Source organism: Bos grunniens, chromosome 6 (genome assembly GCF_055505025.1).
Source record: "Bos grunniens cultivar Pamir isolate PY7600 chromosome 6, Bosgru_T2T1.0, whole genome shotgun sequence".
NCBI classification, from domain to species: domain Eukaryota; kingdom Metazoa; phylum Chordata; class Mammalia; order Artiodactyla; family Bovidae; genus Bos; species Bos grunniens.
This window is the reverse complement of record NC_141170.1, coordinates 22347791-22371306: the sequence shown is the minus strand read 5'-3', so window position 1 is coordinate 22371306 and position 23516 is coordinate 22347791. Positions and strand designations below refer to the sequence as shown.

Sequence of the window (23516 nt, the reverse complement as noted above, 5' to 3'; positions counted from 1 at the left end):
GAGAAAGTGGTCTCCCCATCCTATTCCTGCACCATCTTTGGACCACCCCCTAAAGTAACTTAAAAAAAATTTTTTTTCATTGTGGTAAAATCCACATAACATGAAACATACTATTTTGACTATATTTGACTGTATGGTTCAGTGGTGCTATGTGCATTCCTATTGTGTAGCTCTCACCACTCATTGTTTCCCAAATTTTTCACCTTGCTAAACTGAAACTCTGTCCCCATTAAACACTAACTCCCCATTCCCCCTCCCTCCCCTCTGACCCCTTGACCCTGTCATCTACTATTGCACTTCCGGATTCTATTAACTTGACTATTCTAGGTATCTTGTATAAGTGGAATCAAACAATATTTGTTGCTCTGCAGTATCTTAGCTGGATACCCATCATATCAATTCTAGGTTTTGTTTGTGAACAATAGAAACCAATTCCAATGAACTAAATCAAAAAGGGGGTTTACTGGAGGGATACTGATTATTGTGGATTTGAGGAAAAAGTTGAATGATGAGGCTATCTAGTAGGAATTAAGGACAGCTTAATTCAGCTTAGTACAACTCCAGTTTCTTCGCAACCTTGGATCTCTCTCTTTATGATATGCATTCCCATGAGGTGACGTGACATTAGGTAAGTTTGAGGCATATTCATCAGCTGAGCTTTGGGAGGTAAGAGTTGTGAGTGAGTGGGTACCATTGACTGTGTCACCAGAGCAAAGAATGTGAGAAGGACCATTTTCCAAATAAAAAGTGTATGTGTGCTCAGCCGCTCAGTCGTGTCTTGACTCTTTGTGACCCATGGACAGAAGCCCGCCAGGCTCCTCTGCTCATGGAATTTTCCAGGCAAGAATACTCAGTAGAGTGCCACTCCCTTCTCCAGGGGATCTTCTCTATCCAGGGATCAAACCCACGTCTCTTATATCTCCAGCATTGGCAGGCAGATTCTTTTACCACTAGTGACACCTGGGAAGCCCTCCAAATAAAAATTAGGGTTCTGTTTTCAAAAAATGTGAAGGTTGTCAGGAAGGCAAAACCAAAAAGTGTCTATAGCTATCACAGAAGAACACAGACCAAAGTCTGTCTCATTTCTTCAACCATAGTTTTTAGATGTTCTGTGCATCTGCGGAAAGATATTCTTCTGTGGAGCTAAGTTTAGTGATCATACTGTCCAAAAGTGTCTTTATTTGGTTAAAATGCAATCAACTGCATGAACACATTTTCTGTACCTTTAAATTTTGCTCAGGAATTCTTTTCTTTATTGCTCTTGTTTACTGAGCTATGTACTCATCTTTGATTATGCTGTTGAAGGCAATGGGTACATGGGATACTGTTTACAAATATTTACTACTTTTCCGTAGGCAGGATTATCCTTTTCTATTCTGTTGATTTCAGGCGTGGCACTTGCTTTCTCCAATAAAATAGAGTGGAAGTGACATGAGTCTCTTACAAGCAGATGTTCTAAGAGCCAGCAAGTGATGGTGTTCCCTCTGCACAGTAACAAAGATGTTTCAAATAGAGGTTATTTTCAGGAGCCTCCCAGTACATCCCTCCACGGTGAAGAGCCACAGTCAACCTGCTGTGGATGCACAGCTTTTTGAGAAACAATCATTTGTAATTTTAAACCACAGAGATTTGGGGTATTTGTTAGCTTAGTATAAGCTAACCAGTCCTAACTGAAACACTTGTAAAACTAATTTTCTGTTCAGACTTCACAGATAATTTCTAACTCATTGTGGTTTTAAATATTTCCTATCATAAGTAGGAAATTAGGTAGAAAGTGATGAAGTGAAGAGAGGATTATTTTGTGAGCACTGGAGAAGCAATACTTCTCTCTGGGCAAGCTTCTGACAAAATAATTTGATATTTTGGAGATTTAATGGCAGAAGTACATAGGTGTATTATAATATGGAAGACTTAGTTTTAAATAGAGCAACAGATTGAAAAATTTCTCAAACGCATGATTCTCTCCTTTAGTACCAATTAGTAGTTATTTTTATGTATAGTTAGATGTCCGGTGGCCCAGTGGTAAAGAATTTACCTGCTAATGCAGGAGATTTAGGAGACATGGATTTGATCACCAGGTTGGGAAGATCCTCTGGAATAGAAAACGGCAACCCACTCCAGTATTCTTTCCTGGAAAATTCCATGGACAGAGAAGCCTGGTGGGGTAGAGTCCATTGGGTTGCAAAGCATTAGACATAACTGAGCGACTGAGCATGCACACACACAGGTGTTTTGATTATTAGTTGATATTGATACTATGCGTGTATACATATCCTAAGTCACTTCAGTCGTGTCTGACTGTGATCCCATGCACTATAGCCCACCAGGCTCCTTTATTCATGGAATTCTCCAGGCAAGAATATTGGAGTGGATTGCCATGCTCTCCTCCAGGGGATTTTCCCAAGCCAGGGATTGAACCCACCTCTCTTACATATCCTGCATTGGCAGGTGAGATCTTTACCACTACCATCACCTGGGAAGTCCATTGATACTATAAGCCAAGGCATATAAAACTAGTAAAGAAGAAGCTGACAAGTTATGATTAGTTTAATAAGTTGCATGTATTGTTCAACAAAATAATCATTAGGTTACATGCTGTATATGCCCATATTGATTTAAAGAAACCTGGTAATAATCTCTCTTTAACTTTTTAGAAAAAGAAATCCCAGGTCTATTTCCCTATTAAGTACTTCCCAAATCTACCTCTTCTTATTCTTACCACCGCTGCTTTAAGTCATGTCTTCATTATCTCTTACCAAAGCTCTCTAATTAATATTTCCAGTGTGCTTCTCCTCCAGGTTATGTTTACCACAACCACTGGATGCTATAACTAAAATAAAACATTGACCATCGTATTTCCTTGCATATGACCCTGTGGTTCAACATGTCCTAGAAGACAAGGTTCAGGCTCCTTAATGTAGCATATAAGGGCTTCCTGGAAAGGCAGCATGGCCTGTTGGTTATAAGAATGAGTTTTAGAACCACACTTCCTAGGTTTGAAAATAGATCTGCTCTAAATTAGCTGAGTGACTTTTACTAAATATTTACAACAGTATGTCTGTAAAAATGTTAGCTTTTGTTAATTTTATATGGTTTCTCCCTCCCTTCCTGTACTTACTCTCTGATTTTTTAAAAAATTACCCAAGGGTAATGATTACCCAATTAATTTTTTAATAATTACTCAATGCTTTCCTGGTGGCTCAGACGGTAAAGAGTCTACCTGCAATGTGGGAGATCTGGGTTTGATCCTTGGGTTGGGAAGATCCCTTGGAGAAGGAAATGGTAACCCACTCCAGTATTCTTGCCTGGAGAATTCTGTGGACAGAGGAGCCTGGGAGGCTGCAGTCCACAGGGTCACAAAGAGTCAGGCATGACTGAGGGACTAACTTCCACTTTCAAGGGTACAGATTTTCATCTCTATTCTTGAATTCCTTTGTAATTACTCATAACTCTTTCCCTCTTCCACTACCCTCACCCTCCAACTGGCTAATGCTGTCTCATCTTTTAATGTTTAGTTCAATGATAGCTTTAAAGCTTAAGACTAAGTTGACTGTTCTTCGAATACCTAGGATATTTCTCTTATGAACTCAAAATCCATCCGTATCTCTATTATTATACTTATCACACAGTGTAATATTATAATGTTTCTGTATCTACTGACTTCTATGAGACCACAGGCAACTTGAGAGCAGGAATCATATCTCATTAATTTGTCCTTAGTATAGTTCCTGGTTCATAATAGACACACAGTAGAAATGTTTGTTGAATGTATAGAATATTGCCAAATAAAGAAAGGATTGTTATTTTGTAATCACTTTTGAACTCACTCTTTATTTTGTGGTTCAGTGTTGCTTGATCAAGATCATTGTGATAAATTTCCTTAAAAATTTATTTCCAGAGAAAGTAATTTCTCTCTTGAATTCTTAATACTTTCTTTTTTTTTGACAAAGATAACCTGGTTTCCTGTCTTGCCTTGAGTATCTCCACTCATAGAGCTAAAATAGTGTTCTATTCCAGTAACTGAATTGGCCTAAGTGGCTAATATTTTACTTTTATTATATTAAATAATTGTGCTTAGATTACAGTCCATTTTAAATTATTATGGATAGTGAGGAGAGTACATAGTTTGAATTCCATGACATGATAAAAAGAATAAAATGGACATGTAAGTGCAATTAACTATATCTGGCATGAGTATTGATATTATTTATAATCTTGATTCCAGTTATTTTAAAATAAAGACTCTATAACTGTATGAAATTAAATTTAAGAATCTGATAGTTTATTATAATTATGTATAATTATAATGATTGTGAATTGTGTATACTGTTTATTTGTAGTTTTCATGTTGAAGGAATTGTCACTTGAAATAAAGAAGGCTGTTTTTTTGTACCCAGATTATTTTCAATATATTTGTTTAGCTAATATATTATAACTGGAGATCTGCTTTTTTTTTTTTAGGACACTAACAAGTGCTGGTAAAGACCTACATGATAATTTTCTGAAGGCTTTGGCAGTGAGAGAAGAAGACAATCGCAGTGGAAAAGTGAGCGTGAGTACATTTCATTCAGAGATTAAAAACGTATACCTTAAAGGCACATTAGTATGTAATATCTAGTTAGTTAATAATATAATTTTAAATACTGTCTCTGAAAGGTAGTTCATTAGGGATATAACAGAGCTCTTTATTATTGGAATATATGTGGAAAAATTATGTCAGTTTATATCTGTAGAAGTAGCTACATGGTGAAAAATATTAGTATCATTCTGCATATTTGTTGTGGAGAAAATGCCTATATGTGGCAGACTGGTTGTCATCTCCAACTTTGTGCTACTGCTATGCTGAAACTTCCTGCTTCTTTTTAGCCTCATCTCTTAACACTCATCTTGAAGGTTTTCCCACTGCATACCTGATTTTATGCTGTCTCTAGAAGATAGAGTCTTCCCTATAGTCCTATGTTGGGAGGTGTGTTAGAAACCACATAATGGAGAGAGATGATTTTGAGTCATCCAAGGAGGATATGCTTTTGCTTTATTAAAACTTGTGCTAAATCAGATATTTAAAATTGCTAATATTATTTGGAATATTTACTTTCATGTTTTACTAATATAATACTGGTGATAACAGTCTTCTGTATGTAAAAATAGACAAATATTCATGCTGAAACTGTAATGAGTGACTTACAGGAAAAGAATCAGAAGTAGCAGGATGCAAATTTTAGAGCAACAGGAAAATATGTTATAAGAGTGTCTATTTTTACCAAAGTTTTCTTAATTAAAAAAGTTGTATTTTTTTATCATGTCACTGGAAGCTGTCACATGCAGATAAAATCCTCAGTGTACCTCAGAAAGAAAAAATATCACTCTTTGGTTAGGTAATTGTATAGAATGATCCTGGACTTGAAATCAGGGAAAGTTTCTTGATGGAAGTGGGCAGAGTGAAATTTAAAAGAGGTGAGATTGGAAACATGGGTGGACACTAGACTTGGGGGATTTTGTAAATCACAACAGAAAAGTTGGAATTTATCTGACCCTTTATGGAAAGAGCAGCTAGAAAGGAGGAAGACACGTAGAAAAATGTGGTGTCATAGTAATCCATGGTAAGGACCTTCAAGAAAAAGCAAATGATCATCAGTGATCAAGCAGGATAGGTCTGGAAAAGGATCTGTTGTGTTTGGGAATATTTACTTTAAAAAATACTTGACAAGAACAAATTCCATCCATAGTAAGGATAGAAGTCAGGTTTCTCAGGGTTGAAAAATGGCCCGTGGTTAGGCAGTACCACCAAAAAACACAAACAGCTTTAGAGACCCGAGGCCCATGGTTTGTTCTGAAATGGTCTAATGCCTCTCAAAAATGCCTTTTTAACCTTTCTATCCCATTGGTATTTCCTTTAACAATGAATAACAGCATCATTCACTTATTTACTCAATCAGAAGTATGTAAGTTATAATAAACTCTTAATTCTTACTCATGCATGTTGACTTGAGCTATTGCTGCTGCTGCTAAGTCGCCTCAGTCGTGTCCGACTCTGTGCGACCCCATAGATGGCAGCCCACCAGACTCCCCTGTCCCTGAGATTCTCCAGGCAAGAACACTGGAGTGGGTTGCCATTTCCTTCTCCAATGCATGAAAGTGAAAAGTGAAAGTAAAGTCACTCAGTCGTGTCTGACTGTTCACAACCCCATGGACTACAGCCCACTAGGCCTCTCCGTCCATGAGATTTTCCAGACAAGAGTACTGGAGTAGGGTGCCTTTGCCTTCTCCGGAATGAGCTACTAAATTCTTCTAAATATGTCAAATTACATCACTTTTCACCGTCTCAAATAGCATTTATCTAGATTCAAACCTCCATCACATCTTAAATATATTACTATAACAGCCTCTTAAATGATAATACCTGTTATCATTTTCTTGGCCGCCTCTGATCTATTTTCCAATCTCATGCTTCTTATGCACCTGCTCAAGCCTGGAACTGTTTTAGTCTCTGGGACACTGCGATACTGACGAATCTGTGACCTTAAAGCATTTGTATTTTAGAGCGCGAGATAGAGAATGCTATGCTATGCTAAGTCACTTCAGTCATGTCCAACTCTGCGCGACCCCATAGATGGCAGCCCACCAGGCTCCCCCATCCCTGGGATTCTCCAGGCAAGAACACTGGAGTGGGCTGCCATTTCCTTCTCCAATGCATGAAAGTGAAAAGTGAAAAGTGAAGTCGCTCAGTCGTGTCCGACTCTTAGCGACCCCATGGATTGCAGCCTACCAGGCTCCTCCGTCGGTGGGATTTTCCAAGCAAGAGTACTGGAGTGGGGTGCCATTGCCTTCTAGGTGAGGAAAACAAAAATGGAACAGTTAATTTCAACGTTGGATGGGTGCTATGAAGAGCACAGAATTAGAATATCAGATATAGAGATTGAACAGACAGTGGTTGGATGCTTTAGCTACTGTGTATAGGAAAATCACTTTAAAGAGGTTACATCTGTTGAGACTGGAATGAAATGAGGAAGATAGTCATGGAATGTGAAGAGTAAGATATCCCAAAGAGATAAATATTTGAGAGGGTGCAATATATCCCATTAAGAAGGAACATGTATTAAAATCTCCCGAGATAACAGCAATCATGGCATAATCAAGAGATGATAAGAAAACTGAAATGACTGGAAGGCAGTTATTGAAGGAGATTATAAAGACAGATGAGGTCAGAGAGAAGGTCAGAAGCTGGACCATACAGGTTATAAGGAATTTCTATTTTATTCTTTTTTAATGTTTATATTTATTCTTTTATTACTGTGATAAGAAGTCAATGGATGGATGATGTTAAGTAGAGAAGTGACATGATCTGGCTTACACTTTAGATTGACTTCACCACTGCTGTGTACAGTAGGATAATATGGGGAAGAAGTCAAGCAGAAGCAAGCAGATAAGTTAGGGAGCTCTTCTAGTCAATCAGCAAAAGAAGAAGCTCTTAAAACAGCATGGTTGTAGTTGAGATAGATGGAAGTTCATCTCAACTGAATCGTGTCCATGTTTTAGAGGCAAAGCAGACAAGACTCAGTGATGGATTGGATGTAAAATCTTAAAGAAAGAGGAAATTAGGATGCCTTCTAGGTGTATCATTTGAACAGGTGGGGATGATGGTGGCATTTTGTGTGGCTGGGGAACTTATTTCAGGAATCAATAATGAAATAGTTATATTTTGGCTACATTAATTTTGTGATGCCTATTAGATGCCCAAATGGAGAATTGGATTGGTCATTTACATATATTGGTTTGGAAATTGTGAGAAGTCTTGGCTTGCATGTAAACCTGAAGGTTATCAACATCAAATATTAGTCACTCAGTCGTGTCTGACTCTTTGAGACCCCATTGACTGTGACCTGCCAGTCTCCTCTGTTCATGAGATTTCCCAGGCTAGAATACTGGAGTGGGTTGCCATTTCCTTCTCCAGGGGATCTTCCCAACGCAGGGATCCAACCCAGGTCTCCACGATTGCAGGCCGATTATTTACAACATCTAAATGGTATGTAAAATCATGAACTTGCAAAAGTTAACCAGGAAGAGAGTATAGGTAAAAAGAGTGAGGTTCTATGACAGATTTTTAAGACACTCCAACATATAGAGATCTGAAATGTGTTGAAGAAGTAGCTAAGGAAGCTGAGAAATAGCACGTAGGAGAAAAATCAGGTGAGAGCCATGCTGTGAAAAGAAAAATTTAAAAAAACTCCAAGGAAAGAATGCTCGCCATGGCAATTGCTGCTGAGAGGCTACATAAGAGGATATATCAATTTCCCAGGGCTGCCATAGGAAATTACCATAACCCAAGCAGCTTAAAACAACAGAAATTTGTTCTCTCACAGTTCAGCAGAAACATTCTGAAGGGTCTAGGGAAGAATCTGTTCCATTCCTTTCTCAGTTTCTGGTGTTGCTGACAATCATTGGTGCCGGGGTCCAGCCCCGGTGGATCCAGGGAATTCGAAGGGGAGACGGCATCGGGGATCAGGAAACAACAGCTTATTTAAATGTTAATTAAAGACATAAAGAGTGGGTAAATAAGGATAGCTCAGTGAGGAAATTCAGTGGAGAAAAGAGGCTGAATAATTCAGCCAGAAGGTGAGAGAAAGAACTACATGGGGAGACCAAGCTTCAGTGAACAAGGCCCACACTTTATTTTCCAAAGTAGTTTTTATACCTTAAGTTATGCATAGAGGATAATGGGGGAAGGGGTAGAGTCATGCAGTAAGCCAGGCTTTCTTCCTGCAAACATCATATGCAAAAGTTTAGGTGATTTGCATCATCTTCTGGCCCAGAGGCCTGTTAACATTTTAAGACCCTTTCTTCAGAAAACTTATTTTTCTCTAAAGGTGATTAGTCAGGCGCCACCCTCCAGAAGCATTAGATAAAGTTGCATTCCTATAGGGCAAAGGTGTGGTGGTCTACAACAAGAAAAAGAATTAACTCAAGGGTCCAAGGTTACAAACATTAAAGCTACTACTTACACCAATTATATTAATCAATACACTGCCAGGGACACAGCAGGTAAGGGATATGGAGACTTAGCAGCAAACATTGGCCCAACAAATGAAAAACCCTTCACCAATACAAATTCTAATCAATCTTTTAACTACTCAAAGGAATCTGTGTTTAGACAGTTTAGAACATCTCCTGCCTCTCACAGTTGGGAGGCTCTGAACAATCACATGTGGCCGGAAAAACCTATTCAGGCAGGCTAGAGGATTTCCAAAGGAGTTTGTAGGTTGAAACACTATCACCCCTAGGAACTTTATTACCTGGAGCTGTAAGTTAACTCTTTTTTCAGAGAGAGGTAGTGGGGGACAGCCCCCCGTAAAGTCAGAGGTGTAGGTGAGAGCACAAAGTAGAAAGTAGGCAGACTCTGGTTTTGGGGGTAGATGCTCGAGAATTTCCAGGGGGACTCCTGAGGCTCGATCCTGCCTTTGCGTATGCCAAGCCTCCTTCCTCATGACCTTTGCCATGGGCGGAGTTCCTCACGCTGGCTCCCGGCACATTGGTATACTTTGGTTGGTTTGTAGAGACATCACTTGATCTCTGCTACTGTCATCACAAGACATTTCTCCTTGTGTACCTGTGTTTGGGTTTTCTGTTCTCATAGAGGCACCAGTCATATGGGATTAGCAACTCCCTACCCTGAATATGACTTAATATTAATTCCATTATGCCTACAAAAAACCTATTTCCAAATAAGGTTGTCCTCACAGGTACTAGAGGTTAAGATCTTAACATATATTTCGAGGGGGACAGAATTCAATCCATGAAAACCCCATCAATTCAACAGATAAAATATTTGCTGTTGTTTTGGGGTGGGTAAATATCATGGATTATACTGGCAAGGGCAGTTTCAGTGGAAGACTGTGGTTAAGTGTCTCCTTGGAGTAAGTAAAGAAAAAGTTGTATAGGTGAAGATAAGGAAGATCAACTGTTTTTGAGGATTTCTGCAGTGAAGTATCACTTAGATATTGATTGATAACTGGTACAGGGTCAAGAGTCCAGGAAATTTATTTTATTATGCTTTAAGATGGATCATTGTTGTTGTTCAGTCACTAAGTTGTACCTGACTCTTTGCGGCCCCATGGATTGCAGCACGCCAGGCTTCCCCGTCCTTCACCATCTGCCAGAGATTGCTCAAACTCATGTCCATTGAGTCGGTGATGCCATCCAACCATCTCATCCTCTGTTGTCCCCTTGTCCTTTTGCCTTCAATATTTCCCAGCATCGGGTCTTTACCAATGAGCCAGCTCTTCACATCAGGTGGCCAAAGTGTGTATTAACCAAGTTTATGTCAATGGGAATGACCCATAGAGAGAGGAGTGTTGATGCTGTAGAGGACAGAGGGGATCTTTGCTGGAGGAATGGGATTCAGAACACAAGGAAAGGGCTTGCCTTTGAGAGGGGAAAAGGCCACTCACAGGAGGGAAAAAGGAATCTATAGGTCTATGTACTAGGTAGACTCGTGAATTTGGATTTGGGAAAATGAGATAACTCTTCTGGGAGTTTATCTAATTTTTTGACATTGCTGCTAAATGACCTTTAATTACATCAGTATAGGTTCCCCCCCCCCCGCCCCCCCCCCCTTAGAAAAACATCCTAAATTTAACTTTTTTGAGTCATTTAATGTTTGGTAGGCTGTCATTGATTTGGAAACTAGCATCTTTTTTAGACTCGTTGCTGACTCTGAAAATAACATATGGTCACTTATTTGGACCTTTGAATTTGTGATACTATTATAATCAGCAGAATGCATGTCATTGTATCAAGGGCAGCATTTACAGCTTACTTTTCTGTATCTAGTCTTGTCTTAATGAAGACTCCAAATTGTTTTAGAGCAAACTATTTACAACAGAATACAGTATGTTTTAGAAAGATCTAATTATCAATATTAGGATCATAAGCTTACTTAAAAGCCATTTACTAAATGGATATGCTTTAAAAAAGTAATCCTATAAAATATACAATATTCATGAGATTTGAATCTATATTAATTTGCTGTCAGCAGAAATTATATATGAATTTTATGAGGTCTGAACTCTCCAAGGGAAATGACTATTTCCTGAGCATTGAGATTTCTCTGCATAATGCATAGATACAAAATACATGGAGAACTTCATTTCAGGGGCACATTTGCTACTCTTTTTGTTTCATCTTATTGAAAGTAAATAGTAAAAAAGTTATGATATAGTTTTAGAACTGGCATACTTGACCTGCATGGACTAATAAGGTTTGAAGCTCTAATTTTGCAGCAATTTTCCCAGGTAATTTTCTTTAAATGTAGCTAGGAAATAAGAAGAAGATGGGATTTACTTTCCCACACTCATAACTTTTGAGTATATTTTTAAGTTTGGTGATCCCAGGTTTCAAATGCTATTTAGTGTAATTGGATCTTTTTCTGAGTGTCCTCTTTCTCCCTCTGGTCAACTAATTGCAAATGTGATTTATTAGTTTTTTTTTTTTTAATGCTTTGAGTTGACACTGCTATAGAGCCTGGAATTTAGAAAAAGCAGGTCTCCTCTCAGTCCTTCATCCCTAGGAGCCCCCACCTAATATTTTCAATGTGTAAGTTATAAGGTTATTTGCTTATTATACACATTTATACAATCCCCACAAAGTTGCTGCCTGGGGATGTAGTCTTGGGCTATGCCCTGGGAGAGAGTAGGGTTTTACGAAAATTAAAAGTTTATAGAGCTGCTATTTAAAGACTAAAATTTCTTGAAAATGTACTTCCTTTAAAGGTTTCAGTGGTTCAGATGTTTTAGATATAGATATTATTTCTATAAGTTCCTTTTAAAAGAAATGTGATAGACAGAGTCGTGTCCTACTCTGTGCGACCCCATAGACGGCAGCCCACCAGGCTCCCCCATCCCTGGGATTCTCCAGGCAAGAACACTGGAGTGAGTTGCCATTTCCTTCTCCATGGCATGAAAGTGAAAAGTGAAAGTCAAGTCGCTCAGTCCTGTCCTAACTCTTCGTGACCCCATGGACTCCAGTCTACCAGGCTCCTCTGTCCATGGGATTTTCCAGGCAAGCGTACTGGAGTGGGGTGCCATTGCCTTCTCCAAATGAAATGTGATAAGCCAGAGGTAACTCAGTTGAATTCAAGAATTAGTATTATTTCATAGTTACCTATGAATGTTGTATATAAATGTTATATATAATGCTTGCAAAATACTAGGTATGTATAGTATCTGAATATGTATATATCTATATCAGTTCAGTTCAGTTCAGTCACTCAGTTGTGTCCGACTCTTTACGACCCCATGAATCGCAGCACACCAGGCCTCCCTGTCCATCACCAACTCCCAGAGTACACTCAGACTCATGTCCATCGAGTCAGTGATGCCATCCAGCCATCTCATCCTCTGTCGTCCCCTTCTCCTCCTGCCCCCAATCCCTCCCAGCATCAGAGTCTTTTCCAATGAGTCAACTCTTCGCATGAGGTGGCCAAAGTACTGGAGTTTCAGCTTTAGTATATAAACATATACAAACACCACGTATAAGTATATATATAGGTATGTATGCATAAGCACACATTATTTTACATCTTTTCCAAAATACTCCATTTTAAATGACTATGATGCAGCATGTTGTCTAGACAAAGCATTGAGCCTTATGTGTAATTCATGTATAGAAAATGTTTGAAATAATTTTGTAGTACTTCAAATGACAGGTATCATGAGTATTTTTTCCTAGTAACAGAGTATTTAATTATATTTTAAATGCAAGCTATTCATATAAGAAAACATTTCTACCTCATACCTCATAAATTTCAGGTTTAAAACTTCTTTGAAGACTAAAATAGCTAACCATTTTCTTCTCATTTGTAAGCAGATTTATTGTTTCCTGAGAAGGTGTAATTTTCTGATTGCTCCATCTATGAAGTGTTTAACACTGTCCCCACAATGAGGCATTTATTAAGAGTATAACAAATGCTTAGAAAAGCACATTAAACAGGTCTGGTTCTAGATGGCCCGAAACTCAGATCAGAAGCAAATCATAGTGATGCTGGTGGACATAAAAAGTTTTCAGAAAGCTGAACACATTGTGTAAACATATGTTGTTGTTGTTCAGTTGCTCAGCTGTGTCTCACCCTTTGCGACCCCATGAACTGTAGCATGCCAGGCTTCCCTGTCCTTAACCATCTCCCGGAGCTTGCTCAAACTCATGCCCATTGAGTCGATGATGCCATCCAACCATCTCATACTCTGTAGTCCCCTTCTCCTCCTGCACTCAATCTTTCCCAGCAACAGGGTCTTTTCCAATGAGCTGGCTCTTCACATCAGGTGGCCAAAATATCGGAGTTTCAGCATTAGTCCTTCTAATGAATATTCAGGATTGATTTCCTTTAGGATTGATTAGTGAACATATGAGATAGAGCAAAATGCATTTTCTCAGAAAAATCTGTGGAAATATTAAATATTTCAATGAGGATGATATTAAAGGTATTTCACTTTATTTTTTGCAATTTACAGAAATATCATAATCAAATGGCTGAATTTTTACAGAGGATGCTTGAGTGAAGATGTAACATCTTGAGAGCATTTCATGTCCATGATAGAGACTAAGAAAAATACTTGAGGTCAAGATTTGATGATTTTACAAAGAAAAGACTGGGCTTCCCTAGTGGCTCAGCAGTAAAGAATCTACTTGCAATGTAGGAGACGTGGATTCAGTCCCTGGGTTGGGAAGATCCCCTGGAGAAGGAAAGGGCAACACACTCCAGTATTCTTGCCTGGGAAATCCCATGGACAGAGGAGCCTGGCGAGCTACAGTCCATGAGTTGCAAAGAGTTAGCAACTAAACAACAACCACAGTAAAGAAAAGACTAGATAAACAACAGAGTGAAGAGGTAAAATGGATTATGCTGAGATGATAACTTCTTCCTAAATTGCCTTGAGGTATTTATGTAGTTGATAAATCTTTTTTCTCTCCTATCTTGATGTCTATGACATGATTATTGTGTAGTTTCCCAACTGTCTTCTGATTTTTGATCTCAGTCTCTTTCTTGGACTGACTACTGTATATCTCCGTTTGAGCTCCATCTTTTTCACTGTATACATTTCCCCTTGGTGAATCACCCAGACCCATGAACTCACTACTCTATGCTTCTTGCTACCATAAAAAGAGGCTTACCTCTGTTTGCTTCCTTCTACTTATTAATTTATTCAATTATTTATTAAATGGTGACAACTGGTTCTGTAGAAGGCCTTATATCAGCTTCTGGGGGAGGCAGTGGATGGCAAGTGCCGTAAGGAGTTTAGAGCTGCTTGGAAAATAAAGTGTACAATCCAGTAAACATACAGATGAAGCAAAATTGCAAGTGTGATAAGTGCTATTGATATGAATAAAAACACAAAAAGTTTTGATTGCGTTTAAGTGGGTTGAGAAATGATATGATCAGATTTTCAGACAAAAAAAGATCAGTGTGCTTTCAATGTAGAGAATAAATGATAGAAAGCATAAAGCAGTTGCTTTAATTTTTGCAATACGATAAATGCATTTCAAGAGCTAATAAGAGAAGATGAGATGGTAGCCTGGACCAGGAAGATGACAGGGAAGATAAAGAAGATTTGAGAGTTATTTAGAAGGTAAACTGGGCAGAAATTGGTAACTGGATATTGCTAAGGAGGGGACTGAGACAAAGGGAGTGGCCATGGATATTGGCCTTCACAGTTGGATAGAAGGTGCTACTACTCTTTGGGACATGGGACACTCTAAGATTGTGAATGGGTACAGAGATCATGGCTCTGATTTTGGACATACATCTTTGATGAAAAACATTGTTTAGGTGTTAAGTAGAGATCTGGAGAAGAAGAATTCTTCTTGGACTGTATTCCAGTGTTTATCTCCACATTTTGCTACACCTCACAATACTTCATTTAATCTGCTACTAAACCAAATTTCTGTTCCTCTTCCATTCCCCAGGTATCACATCCAGTTGGTGACCAAACCTGGTCAACTCTACCTTGTGTATTTGTCTCAGATAAATGTGGGGGAGATGGCAAGAAAGCCAGAGAGGTCTGAGGACTCCACTGTGCTGTGCTCAGTAGTGTGGATAATGTCCTGAAGGTGATGGGTATCCCTGAAAGACTTGAGTCGCAAATGGTCTGTGTGATCAGATGTGTACTTAAGGGTACAGCAGGGCCACTGCGTAAGACATGTCTGTAGGGATAGGACGGGGAGGTCATTGTAACATTACAGATAGATAATAAAAGACTAGAATAAAGAAACGACAAAATGAATAGTGAGAAAAAGATGGATTTGAGTAATTCAGGAGATAACTTTGTTTTGATAAGGAAATGGTGAGAGGGAGTTTTGAATACTATCCATGCATTTCTCTTTGGAGAACGCGATGGCATATATAAGCAGCTGATGATAATTTTATTAATGGGAAGAGGAGTGTGTTCCTGGCTTTAGAGGTCTAAAGTTCCCAATTTACCACTTACCTAGTATTAACATTTGCCAAAGGACTATTAAGAGTACCCTCATCTTAATATCGGGGCCTCCTGGGTGGCACTAGTGGTAAACACCCCTCCTGCCAATGCAGGAGATGTAAGAGACTCAGGTTCGATCCCTGGGTTGGGAAGATCCCCTGGAGAAGAAAATGGCAATCCAAAACTCCAGTATTGTTGCCTGGGGAATCCCATGGACAGAGGAGCCTGGTGGGCTTCAGTCCTTAGGGTAGCACAGAGTCGGATGCAACTGGAGTGACTTAGCATGCATCTTAATACTGATTGAGCACTGAAAAGAAAATATAGACCTTTGGCACACTGCATGATAAAGTGAAGTGAAGTCACTCAGTCGTGTCCAACTCTTTGCGACCCCATGGACTGTAGAGCCTCTGTCCGTGGGATTTTCCAGGCAAGAATACTGGAGTGGGTTGCCATTTCCTTCTCCAGGAGATCTTCCCGATCCAGGGATTGAACCCGGGTCTTCTGCACTGTAGGCAGACGCTTTACCGTCTGAGCCACCAGGGAAGTCTACACTGCATGATACATGATAATAATTTAGTAAATAATGTGATTTTTCTGGTAAATTATAACATTGCTAGAGCTAAAATTGTAAATAAAATAGAAATTGTAGAAAGTATGAAATACTTTTGTTAAGTTTCTGAGGTAAGTATTGAGTAGTTTTGAATCTTTCTTTAGAAAATATTGTAGAGAGGGTTCCTTGAGACCATAGATACTTGCAGATTTTATTAGAAATCTAAAGATTGTCAGTCATTGGCAAGATATTATAGCAGTCAGAATATTTTCTAAAAGCCTTTATATTATAGATGTTTTAATGTTATAGGAAACCACAGTCCATTTCATTAGTTTTCTGCTGTGTGAAAACTTTGCTACTTGCATAATATTTGCTATTTTCCAAAGACACAAAGGACAGGCTGTCCCTGCAGGCTTTCTAACGTAATAGGATTACGTAACTCTTTTAAGTAGTGACCTGGCAGGGTAGGGGTGGGTGACAGGAGTCGTTATTTTTTGAGATGGTAGTAAACAAAGACTCTAGCATTTATTGATTCCACTAAAATAGTCCTTTCCTAATCAGAGACTGATGAGGATTGAAATGGAGGGTCACACGCTGTTCTGGGTTGGGGAAGTGGAACCTGTTGACACTTATTTTCCCACTGAATGTTGACTGTGTAAACAGTTACATGGCTGACCCGTTTGGGCTTTGAAATATGCATTATTGAAGCTGGTATAAAGGCACTACTTACAGATTTTCCTTCAGAGTCATTCAAAGAAACTACTGTATGTGGCTCAGGAAAACCTATGAATTAGGCAGTTCCTAATATACCCATTTCCTGTGTTGAAATCTCTATGAAACATAAGATTGCGTTGTATATGACCAGTAACATTGTGCTGACATGATCTTTTCCCTCCTTGCTGTTTTCCAACTTCTATAAAATGTTCCCTTTCAGGAAAATGAAGGTATTATACAGATGTTTATTTCCTTTTTAATTGAATCCATGCTCGTCTACCAATAAACCCTATGGAAATTATATGACTCATACAGTTTTACCTTCATTTTAAACAAATTACATCAATGTTTGGAAAACAGAATGCACATCAACTTCTATGTCAATAAAAAATGTATAGTCAAATAGATCTTTAATTTTTTATTTCCTGGATAAAAGTATGATACAGAGGCAGTGAGAAATTCTAAAGAGTAGAGATTATGGAGCCATATTCATCTGAGTTTGATTCTGGGATTTCCTACTTATTATACACTAAGTTCTTCAACTTTACAATCTGAGTTTACCCACCCACCCTATGGGGATCATAATTTTCATATAACTGAGATACTTCTAGAATAAAATTATACTGTGTTCTAATCTTTAGTACATGTTGTGTGTGTGTGTGTGTTTGTGTGTGTGCCATCAATACTCATGTCTGAATCTGTGATCCCATGGATTATAGCCCGTCAGGCTGCTCTATCCATGGAATATTTCAGGCAAGATACTGGGAGCAGATTGCCATTTCCTATTCCAGGGCAATCTTCCTGACACAGGGATTGAACCCACGTCTCTTGTGTCTCATACATTGACAGGCAAGTTCTTTATCATTACTGCCATCTGGGAAGCCAGGTGGATCACAACAAACTGGAAAATTATTAAAGAGATGGGAATACCAGACCACCTGACCTGTCTCCTGAGAAATCTGTATGCAGGTCAAGAAGCAACAGTTAGAACTAGACATGGAACTACAGACTGGTTCCAAATCAAGAAAGGAGTAAGTCAAGACTATATGTTGTCACCTTGCTTTTTTAACTTATATGCAGAGTACATCATGCGAAATCCCAGGCTGGAAGAAGCGCAAGCTGGAATCAAGATTGCCAGGTGAAATATCAGTAACCTCTGATACACAGATGACACCACCCTTATGGCAGAAAGCGAAGAAGAACTAAAGAGCCTCTTGATGAAAGTGAAAGAGGAGAGTGAAAAAGTTGGCTTAAAACTCAGCGTTCAGAAAACTAAGATCGTGGCATCTTAATCCCATCACTTCAAGGGTCCCATCACTTCATGACAAATAGATGGAGAAACACTGGAAACAGGTCAAGTGGGCCTTAGAAAGCATCACTATGAACAAAGCTAGTGGAGGTGGTGGATTTCCAGTTGAGCTATTCCAAATCCTGAAAGATGATGCTGTGAAAGTGCTGCACTCAATATGCCAGCAAATTTGGAAAACTCAGCAGTGGCCACAGGACTGGAAAAGGTCAGTTCTCATTCCAATCCCAAAGAAAGGCAATGCCAAAGAATGCTCAAACTACCGCACAATTGCACTCATCTCACACGCTAGTAAAGTAATGCTTAAAATTCTCCAAGCCAGGCTTCAGCAATATGTGAACCGTAAACTTCCTGATGTTCAAGCTGGTTTTAGAAAAGGCAGAGGAACCAGAGATCAAATTGCCAACATCCCCTGGATCATGGAAAAAGCAAGAGAGTTCCAGAAAAACATCTATTTCTGCTTTATTGACTATGCCAAAGCCTTTGACTGTATGGATCACAATAAACTGTGGAAAATTCTGAAAGAGATGGGAATACCAGACCACCTGATCTGCCTCTTGAGAAATTTGTATGCAGGTCAGGAAGCAACAGTTAGAACAGGACATGGAACAACAGACTGGTTCTAAGTAGGAAAAGGAGTCCATCAAGGCTGTATATTGTCACCCTGTTTATTTAACTTATATGCAGAGTATGGCTTTTCCAGTGGTCATGTATGGATGTGAGAGTTGGACCGTGAAGAAAGCTGAGCACCGAAGAATTGATGCTTTTGAACTGTGGTGTTGGAGAAGACTATTGAGAGTCCCTTGGACTGCAAGGAGATCCAACCAGTCCATTCTGAAGGAGATCAGCCCTGGGATTTCTTTGGAAGGAATGATGCTAAAGCTGAAACTCCAGTACTTTGGCCACCTCATGTGAAGAGTTGACTCATTGGAGAAGACTCTGATGCTGGGAGGGATTGGGGGCAAGAGGAGAAGGGGACGACAGAGGATGAGATGGCTGGATGGCATCACTGACTTGATGGACATGAGTCTAGGTGAACTCCGGGAGTTGGTGATGGACAGGGAGGCCTGGCGTGCTGCGATTCATGGGGTCGCAAAGAGTCGGACACGACTGAGCGACTGATCTGATCTGATTTTTTTTTTTTTTGACTCCCAAATCACTTCAGATGGTGATTGAAGGCATGAATTTAAAAGATGCTTGCTCCTTGGAAGAAAACCTATCACCAACCTGGACAGCATATTCAAAAGCAGAGACATTACTTTGCCAACAAAGATTCATCTAGTCAAAGCTTTGGTTTTTCCAGTAGTCATGTATGGATATGAGAGTTGGACTATAAAGAAAGCTAAGTGCTGAAGAATTGATGCTTTTGAAATGTGGTGTTGGAGAAGACTCATGAGAGTCCCTTGGACTGCAAAGAGATCCAACCAGTCCATCCTAAAGGAGATCAGTCCTGGGTGTTCATTGGAAGGACTGATGCTGAAGCTCCAGTACTTTGGCCACCTAATGCAAAGAACCGGCTAATTAGAAAAGACCCTGATGCTGTGAAAGAATGAAGGCAGGAGGAGAAGGGGATGATAGAGAATGAGGTGGTTGGATGGCATCACCGTTGTGATGGACATGAGTTTGAGTAGGCTCCAGGAGTTGGTGATGAACAGGGAAGCCTGGCGTGCTGCAGTCCATGAGGTCACAAAGCATGAGACACGACTGAGTGACTGAACTGAAGTGAAATAATACGTGTTGTGTTAGCTCATGTCCTCTAGACAACAGTTCCCAACCTTTTTGGCACCAAGGATAAATATTCCACGGACCAGGGTTGTGGGGGGGTGGATGGTTTCAGGATGATTTAAGCACATTACATTTTTTTGTGCACTTTATTTTTTTTTATTGTTATATCAGCCCCATTATACATCAGCTTTACCTCAGATCATCAGGCATTAGATCCTGAAGGTTGAGGACCTCTGCTCTAGAAGCAGAGTCTGAGATGCAGATTTTGGGGTATGTGATTTATTGAGAAAGGTCTCTCGTGTGAAACCTACTAAGGGAATGAGGGAGGCATGATTGTATAGAGGAAAACGAAGGCAGAAATGTGGTTTCATTGGAAATCTTGCCTCGGTCTGATCAGGCAGGGATCTCGGGAACATGAATTGTATGAGATCTGTTCTGCCCGAGATAAGGGGAATGTGCTTATATGTATAATCTCTGTCCCTTCTCCTATCTCCATCCATTAATCCTCAGCTGTCACAGGGGTTGGGGGAGAGGGAAAGTGGCTCAAATCACCTAAGGGCAGTCCTTTTCAAAGGGAATGCAGGTGTGAACCATTAGCCATTAACACATGCAGCATCTGCAGCTGAGTGACCAGCCTACGAAAGGAACCTAGGAGGCCCCCCACCAACATGTTCTGAAGATGCCAAAGTTTTTAGTTTCAGCCATATTTGAAAGAAAAGAATGCCCCCTTTTCAATACTGTAATCCTGTATAGGCAAAAATATTTTTTAAATAGTTAAATTCATCAATTATTTTTATATGAAAATTTAATTATATCTTTGTGTGTTCTCAGTTGCTCAGTCTAATATCCTCTTTCCATGTATTATACTGCAGAAGGCTCTTCACTTACAAATAATCAGAAGTCCAAACACGGTTTTGAGGTCCAGAAATGTTGTGCATATTATAAACTTTCCCATTTAAATCTTATTTGCGCTAGAACCTATTCCCATATAGAACAGGGACTATTTTGTTTGGATTGACATAATCAAGCCAGTGACTCTACTTAAGAATGGGCAACCAGCATCATGTTTGAGGGTATTCACAAAAGACAGGTTTGTGAGTATAAGAAAAAAGTCATCATAAAAAAATGAAGATACAGTTTATTATTTAATAAACACTACCCATTTTCAGATGTAGTACAACGTATTTTGGATGCTTTTGGTTGTTTGTGGAATATGAAAAAGAGTAAAGTTGATACAAAGTCACCAAAATTTGAAAATAAATCTCTTTGTCATATAATGGAGCTATTATAGCCCCAATATTCTATGCAAACAAGTTACCTTGGTTCTTTGTCTAATGGTGAAATGAAGTAGGATTGTTTAGACAGTAACAGAGGTCTGAATATCCTAAGATTGCATCACTTCTCCACAAATGAAAATAGAGTTAAAAATGGTTTTAAAAAAGAAAGGTGTGTGGGGGAGCACCAATATTCTAACAGCAAGTGCCCTGATGTGAAGATTATGTGAATTTCCAAGTCCACAATCCCTTAGCTACCAACCTAAAATCCATGAAGTTCTGAGACAGCAGGGGAGTACATTGTTACATGCACTTCAGAGAGAAATTTGGCAATATCTGGTAGAAATAAAGATGAGTACAAGCTTTAAACTAGTAGATATATATCTAAGAGAAACTGTCAATCGTATATATATACTAATATATATGAAGATCATTACTCGCAGGTGCATTAAAGCATTGCTTAGAATAGCAAAATAACCTAAATGTTCTTAAACTTGATAATAAACTTGTGGTCTCTTTATGGAATGGGATACTGTACAGCATCAATCTGAAAAACTAGGTGTATTCTGTATATCAACATGGAATCATCTTTAAAACATCATGTTAAGTTAAAAGAAAAAAGGTATGTTCCAGAGTGACATGTGCAAGATGACCTTCCCTTAGTCACTAACAAGCTCTGTTCCTTTCTTTGTCTTAGTTTCCTTATCTGCCTATTGAACTAATAACAGTATCAGGTTAGTAGAATAGGTGTGAGAATTAAAGGAACTAATCACTGCAGATGGTGACTGCAGCCATGAATTAAAAGAAGCCTACTCCTTGGAAGGAAAGTTATGACCAACCTAGATAGCATATTCAAAAGCAGAGACATTACTTTGCGAACAAAGGTCTGTCTAGTCAAGGCTATGGTTTTTCCTGTGGTCATGTATGGATATGAGAGTTGGACTGTGAAGAAAGCTGAGCACTGAAGAACTGATGCTTTTGAAGTGTGGTGTTGGAGAAGACTCTTGAGAGTCCCTTGGACTGCAAGGAGATCCAACCAGTCCTTTCTAAAGGCGATCAGTCCTGGGTGTTCTTTGGAAGGACTGATGCTAAAGCTGAAACTCCAGTACTTTGGCCACCTCATGCGAAGAGTTGACTCATTGGAAAAGACTGATGTTGGCAGGGATTGGGGGCAAGAGGAGAAGGGGATGAGAGAGGATGAGATGGCTGGATGGCATCACCAACTCGATGGACGTGAGTTTGAGTGAACTCCGAGAGTTGGTGATGGACAGGGAGGCCTGGTGTGCTGTGGTTCATGGGGTCACAAAGAGTCGGACACGACTGAGTGACTGAACTGAGCTGAACATAAGCAAAGTGCTTGGAACTCTATTTGGACAACAGTAAATTATCAAGAAACACCATTATTACAAACATTTATATAAATCTTAAAAACATACAAAAGAACTGATTTTTTAATGGATACATCCATGTTCTAATTTTATAAAAACTGCATGGTGACAATGTACACAAATTTTGGAAATTGTGCAAGGTAAGAGAAGCTTGGAAAGAGGGGGAAAATAATAGAATTAGAGAGCAGGCTTTTATGTAATGCTTTATTTCTTTAAAATTTATGATACCAGTAAGAGTGAATGTAAAGATTTAAGCTTAACTGGATGTTGGCTAAAGGATATTAGTTATGGTAGTTATATTAATAAATGCTATTTATGTTTATCTCTTTGCAATTTTTTATGCTTAAAATATTTCATAGTTATAAATGTAAGCAAAACAAGATTGTGATATTTTTAGGAAAAAAATTAAATTATTATGCTAGTAAAATTTTTATAGGGAAATAAACAAAAAATGCAGCCAAGAGGTCAAACATAAAGGACAAACTTTGGGTGGCAGCTTACAACAATTCTTTTTCCTCTGGGAAAGGAGCCCAGATCCAGAAGAGGGCCCTCAGAAGCCACAGGGGTCCTGCTTTTTCCTGTCTATCCCAGATGATTGATTCATGTTGGGTCAGTAAAATGTATTCAGGTGTGAAGCAATATTCAAGAAGATACACAGGCTAGCAGACACTGAAGCTAAAAGAGACAGTCTAAACTCCAAATGCTGAGTTCTTGGAGTTGCCTGTGGATCTACTGTTGTGTTTTGAACATTCAATCCTGCCTTTGAATCTGGGGGATATTGCAGGAGTATCCAACAAAACCTCCATTTTTCTTAGAGTTCAATTGGCTCACAGCAAATAAATCTACAATCTTAAAATTAGTAGTTTATCTCTGATACAGAGAGGGTAATCACTTCGTAGAATCCTTCTGTGGGCATAGATTATTTCCAATTTCATCCAGAGGAGACTTTCAGAAGCATTTCAGAGTTGGAATCTATGGATTCATACTCTGTCCAACTCTTTGTGACCCCATGTACTGTAGCCCTCCAGGCTCTCTGCCCAAGGAATTCTCCAGGAAAGAATACTGGAATGAATAGCCATTTCCTTCTCCAGGATA

The 23516-nt window shown here is 39.1% G+C and overlaps 1 protein-coding gene across 8 annotated transcripts in view; it reads left to right on the top strand.

The window, feature by feature from the left end:
• CFAP299 (cilia and flagella associated protein 299) overlaps nucleotides 1-23516 on the top strand; it is a 717854-nt gene that overhangs the window by 284755 nt on the left and 409583 nt on the right. For 6 of the 8 annotated variants that reach the window (XM_086407557.1, XM_086407553.1, XM_086407556.1 and 3 more), the window contains exon 3: nucleotides 4462-4552. In XM_086407557.1, the coding sequence (XP_086263683.1) occupies nucleotides 4462-4552 (91 nt within the window). The remainder of the gene's footprint in view (nucleotides 1-4461; nucleotides 4553-23516) is intronic. The other 2 variants (XM_086407554.1, XM_086407552.1) reach the window with 1 other exon arrangement.